The 10,220-nt window shown below is 39.1% G+C and overlaps 2 protein-coding genes across 2 annotated transcripts in view; both read left to right on the forward strand.

Annotated features, from left to right (window-relative positions):
• Positions 1-1,046: 1,046 nt before the first annotated feature.
• LOC107720020 (40S ribosomal protein S11-like) lies at positions 1,047-3,375 on the forward strand. The gene is made up of 5 exons (XM_016527595.1): positions 1,047-1,144; positions 1,942-2,076; positions 2,267-2,342; positions 2,572-2,701; positions 3,211-3,375. The coding sequence occupies exons 1-5, from the start codon at positions 1,130-1,132 to the stop codon at positions 3,332-3,334; spliced, it is 480 nt and encodes a 159-aa protein (XP_016383081.1). The 5' UTR covers positions 1,047-1,129; the 3' UTR covers positions 3,335-3,375.
• Positions 3,376-5,419: 2,044 nt separating this feature from the next.
• LOC107720097 (uncharacterized protein C17orf53 homolog) overlaps positions 5,420-10,220 on the forward strand; it is a 14,734-nt gene continuing 9,933 nt past the window's right edge. Inside the window, exons 1-9 of the mRNA XM_016527702.1 lie at positions 5,420-5,487; positions 5,567-5,620; positions 5,846-6,778; positions 7,003-7,086; positions 7,987-8,125; positions 8,615-8,725; positions 9,303-9,388; positions 9,657-9,776; positions 10,021-10,213. Of these exons, the coding sequence (XP_016383188.1) occupies positions 5,458-5,487; positions 5,567-5,620; positions 5,846-6,778; positions 7,003-7,086; positions 7,987-8,125; positions 8,615-8,725; positions 9,303-9,388; positions 9,657-9,776; positions 10,021-10,213 (1,750 nt within the window). The 5' untranslated portion in view covers positions 5,420-5,457. The remainder of the gene's footprint in view (positions 5,488-5,566; positions 5,621-5,845; positions 6,779-7,002; positions 7,087-7,986; positions 8,126-8,614; positions 8,726-9,302; positions 9,389-9,656; positions 9,777-10,020; positions 10,214-10,220) is intronic.

The raw sequence follows: 10,220 nt of genomic DNA on the forward strand, positions 1-10,220 counted from the left end.
GCAGCACAGTTCAAATAATATTAATAATAACAACAACAGGGATTTAGAGGAAACGTTCTAGACATGTTATAAAAAAATCTCATGATTTATATTACAATCTAGCAGAATTTCAATGTACTTTTGGCTATATAAATAACAGCCTCTGCACCAAATTGCATATCTTAAAGTAATTAAGGTGTTTTTCCTCTTCGAGTATGAGTTCAGTATGGAATGGACCCTTTTCACAAGACTGTGATGACACGTTTCAACGGTCAATAAACTGTTCTATTTATTTATTTATTTGACTAATATTTCATATGTCAGACTTAACAAGGTTAATCAAACACTAGTAGCCTAACGCTGCTTATTCCTGTTGCTACTTAACAACTATAGTTACTGGTAACTTATTCTGTGTTCAGATGTCAACTATTAATTTCATTCTACTGAATTACAGTTTCTGCTAGTTGTACTTGCTAGTACGGTAATTGTTCATTAGGTACTAGTAATGATTTCACCACAGCATTTATTAGATATATTTCTATCATTGCATTTTATCTTTATTTTTCATACTCCATCAGTGTAGAATCACATAAAAAATTAAATTTCATATTTCTTTCGGCATCCTAGACCAGTGTTTCCCAACTGGGGTGCCATCTGTCGAGAGCAGGGGTGCCGTGTAAAAAAATCATTTTTTAATATTTTTAAATTGCTAAAATGTTCAAAAAAGCATCTATTATATCATATCCATTTCTGATGTCGCCAATAATTTGTAGGGTGCCACAAGTTTGTTAAAATTTCCAAAGGGTGCCGCGACTAAAAAAAGGTTGGGAAACACTGTCCTAGACCATACGTTTACTGTATTTATATTATGGCCAAACATAGGTTATGATATTTATTATAATTTTGAACCTAATTTGTTTTTTTTATTTGAGTCACAGTAAAGAAATATGAGAGATTAAAGAATTCAATACCTTCTCAACACTGAATTTAGACGGTAACCCACCACACGATTTTAAAGTTGTTTAAATGTAAATCATGAAGCGAACACTTTTAGTTCGGCCCCTCCCACAGTGTGTCGTCATGTCCGCGGAAACCTCTCTTCCGTCTGTCTCGCGCATGTGTAGTCCTCTTTACGACTCGGCTGGCGAAGATGGCGGACACACAGGTACGTGAGTCCAAACGGCGTGGTCATGAAAACGCCTTTGATTTCACGTTAAACTTAAGCGCAAAGCCACAAATTCTGGGAGATAAACAGCAAAGAAACCATCATAGAGGCAATCGTGACCAAATGGATCACGCTGAAGATTAGAATATGTGTTTTCCATCCCCGGCTAACGGGTAGGAAGCGTTGTTGAACGGGAAGGCGTGCGGCCTTGCCTCACCCGACCAGCAGAAAGTGGTTTCTTAAACACGCAACTGTTTATTTGGTGTAAAGTTATGATATAAATAAAATAGCTTTATTTTGTCTGCTGACTCCAGCTTATTGAGATGTAAAATAACCGAATTTGTCAGCAAGGCATGGATAGCACATGGATATAATGTTACTAATAATTCTGGAGGAATAGGAGTTCCAAAGATACCGCCTTATGACAGTGCTAATGAAGTTATCTGTGTCACTTGAGTCCAGAAGACATTTGTAGACCCTCTTTGTGGATTTGTACACGCGCTCTGAATGGGCATGCAGCTGCAAATGATGTTTTTCCTCACGATGGTCTTCCAAGTCTCTCAGGCTCTGACGACAATGCCTTACGGCAGCATAAAATCACTGATGTGTTTTGACAGCTTTTTAATTTGGGAAAACACTTGGCTCTGAAACTTACTGGGGTTTGGTGTTGTAGTCCAGAATATCCAGCGGAAACCTTAATCACACTTTTGTGGTCTAACTTTCCATCAAAGCTATTCCAGCATATATATTAGTTTTTAAGCCTTATGACAGAGTCCGTGCTTGTGGTCTTGTTTCAGAACGAGAGGGCTTATCAGAAACAGCCCACCATCTTCCAGAACAAGAAGCGGGTTCTGGCTGTTGAAGGAAGTGGCAAAGAGAAGCTCCCGCGTTATCACAGAAACGTTGGCTTGGGCTTCAAAACCCCCAGAGAGGTGAGCTTGTGTTTGCGTGCCAACGAAACTTTTCATCGCAGGTGATGTTTTTTCTCACGATGGTCTTCCTAGACTCCAAGAGAGCTCTGAGGATACTGCCTTTTGGCAATGCTGATGCAGTTGTATATGCTTACTGTGTAACTTCAAGTTGAGTTCAGATGACTAAAGTTCTTGTGCTTTATTTCCCCAGGCTATTGCAGGCACTTATATTGATAAGAAATGCCCCTTCACAGGAAACGTGTCCATCAGAGGCCGGATTCTGTCTGGTAAGTCTGTGTACTTTGCTGGCTAATTGTAGTTTTATTTAGGGTGCAGATGATGTCTTATCTCACGATGGTCTTCCGAACCCTTTGGGTTTTGAGGATAATGCCTAATGGCTTAACTGATGCTTCCCTGTGTCTCATTTTTGCGTCTTAGTCCTTTTTGGATAATCAAAGATTCTGTATGCTGGCCATTGATATACAACATATGTGAACTGCTGTCACCTTTTTCCAGGTGTGGTAACCAAGATGAAGATGCAGAGGACCATCGTCATCAGGCGGGACTACTTGCATTACATCCGCAAGTACAACCGTTTTGAGAAGAGACATAAGAACATGTCTGTCCACCTCTCCCCATGCTTCAGGTAAAGTTTCTCCATTGGAGCTTTCTTTAGGGGCTGAAACATTTTTGTATACCCTTCTTGTGCATTTGAACACATGCTCTAAATAGGTGGTGAGCTGCAAATGATGTTTTTTCTCACGATGGTCTTCCAAGTCTCTCAGGCTCTGACGACACTGCCTTACGGCATCACTGATGCAGCAGATAATGCCTAAAACAGGGGTCTCCAAACTCTGTCCTGGTGGGCCGGTGTCCTGCAGAGTTCAGCTCCAACCCTAATCAAAAACACCAGAACCAGCTAATCAAGGTCGTACTAGGTATACTTGAAACTTCCAGGCAGGTGTGTTGAGGCAAGTTTGAGCTAAACTTTGCAGGACACAGGCCCTCCAGGACAGAGTTTGGTGACCCCTGACCTAAAGGGTTTCTTTGCATTCAAGGTTTAGAAGTAGTTTAGTTTGTGAGATATGTATAAGGTCTAATTGCTGAAAGTTTTTCTTCTTAAATCTCATTTATCAATGTTCTCCATTTGTTTAGGGACGTGACTTTAGGTGACATCGTTACAGTTGGAGAATGCCGACCCCTCAGCAAGACGGTGAGGTTCAACGTCCTGAAGGTCACCAAGGCAGCTGGAGCCAAGAAGCAGTTCCAGAAGTTCTAAAACTGTTTTAACAATATGGCACCTCTGTATTGTTTGGAAAATAAAATAAAAAATCTGTTCTTTAAATCGTTTTTTTACTGTTGATTTAGTCTCCAAGTCACTTTGCAAAAGCATCCTGCTCTTATATGCCCCTCAACATGCTTTGTTTTAGCCAAGTAATTTTAGTGCTGTACTTTTAACTTTTTTCACCTTTTTCCTTTAAATGTAGTTTTATAGTAGTCACAAATAAATTTGTATGTATTAGTGTGACTGATGTTTATGTAGGTTATGATAAACTCAGCATTGTCGTTTTGTAGGCTGATCGTTAATTCATTCAATGTTAATGAATAATTTAACTTTTATAGCCACGTGAGTTTTTATTTTATGCTTCCCTGTCACTGTCCATCACTACCGAGAGACTTGATTACACATTTAGAAATGTCTATGCATATCCTCCTATTTAATGAGTTCTCTACATCTGATTGTACGTGGGAAAGTCCATTAATATTTCTAAGCAGTTGCTGTAATAAAAACCAGATCCAATTTGAACTCAATGAAGTAGAAAATAGATGCCATTTGCTTAGTCTTCGGTGCTATTAGCACAGAGTGTAAATTAAAGTAACCTCTTATTCGCCATTGCCAATAATCTCGGCTAAATCTGAATGGTGCAAGTATTGGACATTTTTTTCCCTCATTATGCTACTTCTACACCGAAGTGTTGTTGGCCTCATCAATAGTAGTGCAGGACTCCTCCAGCAGATGGTGCTGCTTCACTAGTGCGCAGCGCAGCAACAAAACGCGTCACCTGCATGACGGCGCGAAATCGGAGATTATACGCTGTATATTCGGTGTTTTTCAATGTCTGCGTATCTATTGAGAACAAAACTTTAAACGGATAGTTGCTTACATTAATAGTCTTGAGCTAAACTTTGCAGGACACAGGCCCTCCAGGACAGAGTTTGGTGACCCCTGACCTAAAGGGTTTCTTTGCATTCAAGGTTTAGAAGTAGTTTAGTTTGTGAGATATGTATAAGGTCTAATTGCTGAAAGTTTTTCTTCTTAAATCTCATTTATCAATGTTCTCCATTTGTTTAGGGACGTGACTTTAGGTGACATCGTTACAGTTGGAGAATGCCGACCCCTCAGCAAGACGGTGAGGTTCAACGTCCTGAAGGTCACCAAGGCAGCTGGAGCCAAGAAGCAGTTCCAGAAGTTCTAAAACTGTCTTAACAATATGGCACCTCTGTATTGTTTGGAAAATAAAATAAAAAATCTGTTCTTTAAATCGTTTTTTTACTGTTGATTTAGTCTCCAAGTCACTTTGCAAAAGCATCCTGCTCTTATATGCCCCTCAACATGCTTTGTTTTAGCCAAGTAATTTTAGTGCTGTACTTTTAACTTTTTTCACCTTTTTCCTTTAAATGTAGTTTTATAGTAGTCACAAATAAATTTGTATGTATTAGTGTGACTGATGTTTATGTAGGTTATGATAAACTCAGCATTGTCGTTTTGTAGGCTGATCGTTAATTCATTCAATGTTAATGAATAATTTAACTTTTATAGCCACATGAGTTTTTATTTTATGCTTCCCTGTCACTGTCCATCACTACCGAGAGACTTGATTACACATTTAGAAATGTCTATGCATATCCTCCTATTTAATGAGTTCTCTACATCTGATTGTACGTGGGAAAGTCCATTAATATTTCTAAGCAGTTGCTGTAATAAAAACCAGATCCAATTTGAACTCAATGAAGTAGAAAATAGATGCCATTTGCTTAGTCTTCGGTGCTATTAGCACAGAGTGTAAATTAAAGTAACCTCTTATTCGCCATTGCCAATAATCTCGGCTAAATCTGAATGGTGCAAGTATTGGACATTTTTTTCCCTCATTATGCTACTTCTACACCGAAGTGTTGTTGGCCTCATCAATAGTAGTGCAGGACTCCTCCAGCAGATGGTGCTGCTTCACTAGTGCGCCGCGCGGCAACAAAACGCGTCACCTGCATGACGGCGCGAAATCGGAGATTATACGCTGTATATTCGGTGTTTTTCAATGTCTGCGTATCTATTGAGAACAAAACTTTAAACGGATAGTTGCTTACATTAATAGTCCATGTTTGTCGCGTTATATATCTGCTCTTATGATTATCAGAACAGGCATGACAGCCACTGTAAGCTATGTGCAAACAGCTAGCTAATTTGTAAACTAAACTGATTGTTGATGATGATATTTATTGTTTGTTGATACAGGCTTGTAATAAATGGAAGGGCTTGTTTACCGTTGGAGAGGAGTTTGATGATGAGGTTTGGAATTTACTTTTAGTTTTGAAATGCATTTTAAAGCGTGTTAGAACAATTGAGTAATGCCACCTCCACGTTAACTATACATCTTATAATGTGCTTGGTAATAATATGATAGACTATAATTTGTATTTCGGTATATTCTGCCTTTTAGGAGTTTTATTTACAAATGACAACAACACACTTATTTGCTTGGTTATCTTGTCATCCATCATTTTTCATCTGTAGGATTTGCTTGAAGCTGATTGGACGCGTCCATCAGAACACACATTTTCTTCCACTCCTTTTGTAGCACCATCATCTGAATCCTTACATGTACAGCAGAGCTCCGTTAGCTTGTCATCAGGCCCTGGGGAAAATCCATCTGAATCTGGTTCTGTTCTGACTCTTCGTACCCCAGCATGTGGCACTATCAATGCCCTACCAGATCTCTCCATGCCTTGCCGTCAGTCAATCTCTGCCTCCGTTTCTTCTCTCCGAGCTCCCGCGTCATCCCTGCAACCTTCCTCTAACCTAATAAACCCTCCACCCCAAGCATCTCTCAGTGTCCTGCAGAGAGACCTCCCTCCTCAGGATGACTTTGACGACTGGGATGTGGATCTGGAGGAACTGGATAGCATTCCTCAGATGGTTTCTGAGCCACAAAAGAATCCAGCTGCACCACTGGACAACATTTCACCCACTAAACGGATGAGGCCGTCAGCACCAGAAGTGCCCTATCATGGCAGGTTTGGTGCTACCTCCTCAGTGTCAATTACACGGCCCTTAGTCAACACCTCATTCGCGTCCACCATCCAAGGCTCCACGTGTCCATCTACCCCTATGCAGAATGCAAATCACATGCGTGGCCCCGCTACACCAGTCTTGCGATTCCCCAGACCTGTGACTCCCAAGCCTCCAGTTGTGTCGCCTCAGTGCCAGAGGGGCGCTTCGACACCAAGGACCCCGCTGCAGCCCCGAGGGTCTCTTTTCCACTCTGTGTCTTCCACTACTGATTCCTCTTCCACATTTACACCTCGTCCTCTCAACATGCCTGTCCTGACCAATCACCTGGTCCAGCAGGTGTCTGCAGCCAATAAGACACCTCAGAGACCACAGAGTCGCATGATGCCAGCCAAAGCACGTCGTTTTCCTGGCCCGGCAGGAGCACTACCTCTACAGGTCTGCTAAGCGCTATTTTAGCTGATTATTCTTAATGTCAAACAATATGTACTGCTCAGAACTGTTATTTAGTGTACTGCAAGCCTATTTCTCTTTAAAACCGATGTTTATTATTGTTCTGTACCCTGCAGTTTGGAAATTTCCATTGCTTTCTCATGACTGACATATAGAATTTCTGATTTATTTTAATTTGCATGGTTTAATTTCTGTTTGTTGTCTTGTAGGTCAGTGGACGGAGTCTTGATGACATTGTTGTGTCAGTTCCTCAGACACCTGCACATGGAGCTGTTGCTCGGCTAAGAAGTGATGTATGTAAATATGGGATCTTCCACATTCCAGATTAAACTACTGTCGATAGACTTGAGACTTGTAGTGGCACATTTTATTGTGCTGTTTATTCCAGCATTGTTATTGTTAGCTAAAACTAAAAATAATTTTTTTGGTTGAAATAAATCTAAAATAATATAAATATTAGATTAAAAAAACATAAACAAAAATCAGAAACCAACTGAACTAACTCTGAGTGGTTTTGAAGTTTTATTTAAATTACTATAACAAGTGAAATAAAAATAACTTTCTAAAGCTATAATAATAAAACAAATAATGACAGAAGCATGTAACAGAATTACTAAAACTTAAGCTAAAATGAAAATGAAAACTGTATAAAAATCTAAAAGCCAATTCAAAATTTAAATAAATAATAGTATATAAGTAGTACTGAAAATACATTCTCAGTGTAAGGAGACTTAAATTTATATAAACAAACATTACTTAAAAGTAAATAATTAATGTTTGCACCAATTCTGGCTGATTAAAAAATAAATAAAATCAGTTATTTTAAATGCTACAGGTGAATTTTTATGCATCACAACATTATGAAATGGGCATTTATTTAAATATTTTCTAAATATTATATTTAGTAGTGTTATTAAAGTGTTTAGTGTTAAATGATGGCACACACATGTAAAAATTGCATCAACAATTAAATATCCAATCTCAGTTGATACCGATAGGGAAAAAATATGATATGGTGCCAAGATATTGTGAATTCCTCCTTTTTTCTTTTTATTGCCATTTCTCTTTCTCTCTCTCTTTCTTTTTTTTTTTTTACACTATTCCACAGTTATGTGGAATCGTTCACAGGTCCACTTTCTCTCACACATACTTACAAACTTGCACTCATCAGACAGGGTGTCCATTTTTCACAGCAGGTTTCCAGCTCTCAGGTGAGTGAGGAAGAGGAGTTCAGCAGGGGTCCATGGGCAGTGATGAAGACTGAGATGGGATTGGACGAGAAGAACCCTTCTTGCTTTCTGCACTCTTACAGTGTTGCCATGGTACTCCGCATGATGAGCTACAGAAATCTCACAGCACACTGTGTATTTAAATGAGCTTATTTGAGTGGTCGTGCTATCAATATTGTTAAGGATAGAACTTTGTTCGTCTGCAGATTTCTTAGTTTTTATCCAGATTTGTTCAGTAAATATTTGTATTGCTTTTATTTATGCCTAAAGTGGAAGTCCATCCATGGCTATAATCAAGACAAATGAGGAATCTCAGCTCCCTAAATGATTAACACAAACATAATCACCGTTGTCATCAGTCACCTTAAAGTGATTATTAATGTAATTTTAATGTGTTTTGCCCAGTGTGTCATAACGATCCTCTGCTAATGGTACACGTGTGTTAAATATTCATTAGGCTGACAAATGCTGAATAGCTTTTCACTTGATTTATTACCAATGGCCTTGAGGCTGTGCTGCAACTTATGCTTTTTCTTTTATTCTCTTGTTTTTCTTTGGTGCTTATTTGTGACATAACTTTCTCACACACGCCAGGCTGCTCTCAGGCAGCTAGCTAAGAATAAGGTCCCTAATATGGCTGTCGTCTTGAAGAGTATCACACACACACATGCAGATGCGAAGGCCGTCTTCAGAGGTCCCACAGGTACTAATAATTAGGGTATAATGTACACCACCAGGCAAACATTATTAGCTGAAAGTATCTAGTGACTAAACAAATGAAAACTATATTTTAGCTGCTTCATAATCACCACCCTTTTGCAGACTTTTTTTTTTTTCATCCAACTTCATGAGGCTGGGGTGCATTTTAAACAACTCATTTTGTATTGTATACTGTGTACTTGTTGCAGCTTTCTCTAATAATAATACTAATAAAATACATATAAATATAATTCAAAACTGAAATTTCTTAAGTTGCTTAAGTATTTAAAAAATGTTTAATATAATTACAAACAAATTCAGTAAGAAAGATTGTGTCCAAAGTTTGACTTGGTGTGTGTATATATAAACAATAAAACACAGCTTACTTTCTCCATGATGATATGGGTGACCATATCCTCTTGTTCTCTCTCTCTCACACACACACACACACACACACAATCACAGTGACTGAAATCAGGGGGTCACTGACTGAGCTGGTGTTCTTGGTCTGATTGCACTCTTATTTCCAGAAGTCTTTTTTTGACTTCTCTCTTTCTGTTTTTTTCTTTTGCGCTCTGAAGGTGAGATGCAGGGTACGGTTCATCGTCGCCTGGTAGAGGAAAGGCTGGGAGAGCTCAAGACAGGAGCTGTGTTACTACTCAAACAAGTAACTATATTTCAGACCTTATTATAGACTATCACAGGAAATAATATGAATTTTAGATTACACCAGAAGTTGTTTTAATTTACTCATTATTATTACTCTGAGCCATGGCTTAACAGATAGCGCATGCAGAGCTGTGGGCAATACTAGATTGGGCTCACAATAATTTTAGATTCAGTTCTTCACTCTTCTCTATCATTTCCAGTCCTCTACTGTGTTTCTATCGAATAAAGAGGCAAGAATTCCACACAATTCTCATTATTCTTTAAAGGTTGGTGTATTTTCACCATCACACCGAAATCACTACCTGAACGTCACACCCAATAACCTTCTCAGGATATACCCACCTGATGGGGTCTTCCATAACTCCCAGCCATCCCACCCTCCACTAGTGAGTCACCTTGTTCTGTTCTCAAGGGTATTATTACTTTTCTGTATTTTCAAAAGCCTTTTTTCAGGTGTTTAATGAGCCTGATATTGTGGTCTCCAGCATTTTGCTTGTTTGTTGGTGAATTACCTGTCTTCAGGAGATGATCCCTTTCCAAAATATTGCTTAATTAAACAATTTGTCGTGTTGTCTTTATTATTTGTTTTGTGTTCATTTCACCCCGGTTGTTGCATGTACGTACATGCAGGAGCTTGCATTGCATAGTGAACCCACAAGGCCTGCAGGGGGCCCGGTCTCTCAGATGGAGCTCCAGTTTGATGATGAAGATGACAGTGAAAATGCTTTTGAAGAAAATCGGGCTGCTGATGGTTTAGACACTGCAGCTGTCTCTAATGAGCTCTGTCAAGCACCTACAGTGTCCGGACCAACAGGAGACACAGGTGTGTA

The sequence above is a fragment of the Sinocyclocheilus rhinocerous genome, unplaced genomic scaffold (assembly GCF_001515625.1).
Source record: "Sinocyclocheilus rhinocerous isolate Xijiao unplaced genomic scaffold, SAMN03320098_v1.1 scaffold273, whole genome shotgun sequence".
NCBI classification, from domain to species: Eukaryota; Metazoa; Chordata; class Actinopteri; order Cypriniformes; family Cyprinidae; genus Sinocyclocheilus; species Sinocyclocheilus rhinocerous.

Excerpts from the sequence above, each read along its gene's own strand:
- LOC107720020 (XM_016527595.1), top strand. Across the intron at positions 2,343-2,571 it reads CAGAGGCCGGATTCTGTCTG|GTGTGGTAACCAAGATGAAG; the intron begins GTAAGTCTGTGT and ends ACCTTTTTCCAG. Across the intron at positions 2,702-3,210 it reads CACCTCTCCCCATGCTTCAG|GGACGTGACTTTAGGTGACA; the intron begins GTAAAGTTTCTC and ends CCATTTGTTTAG.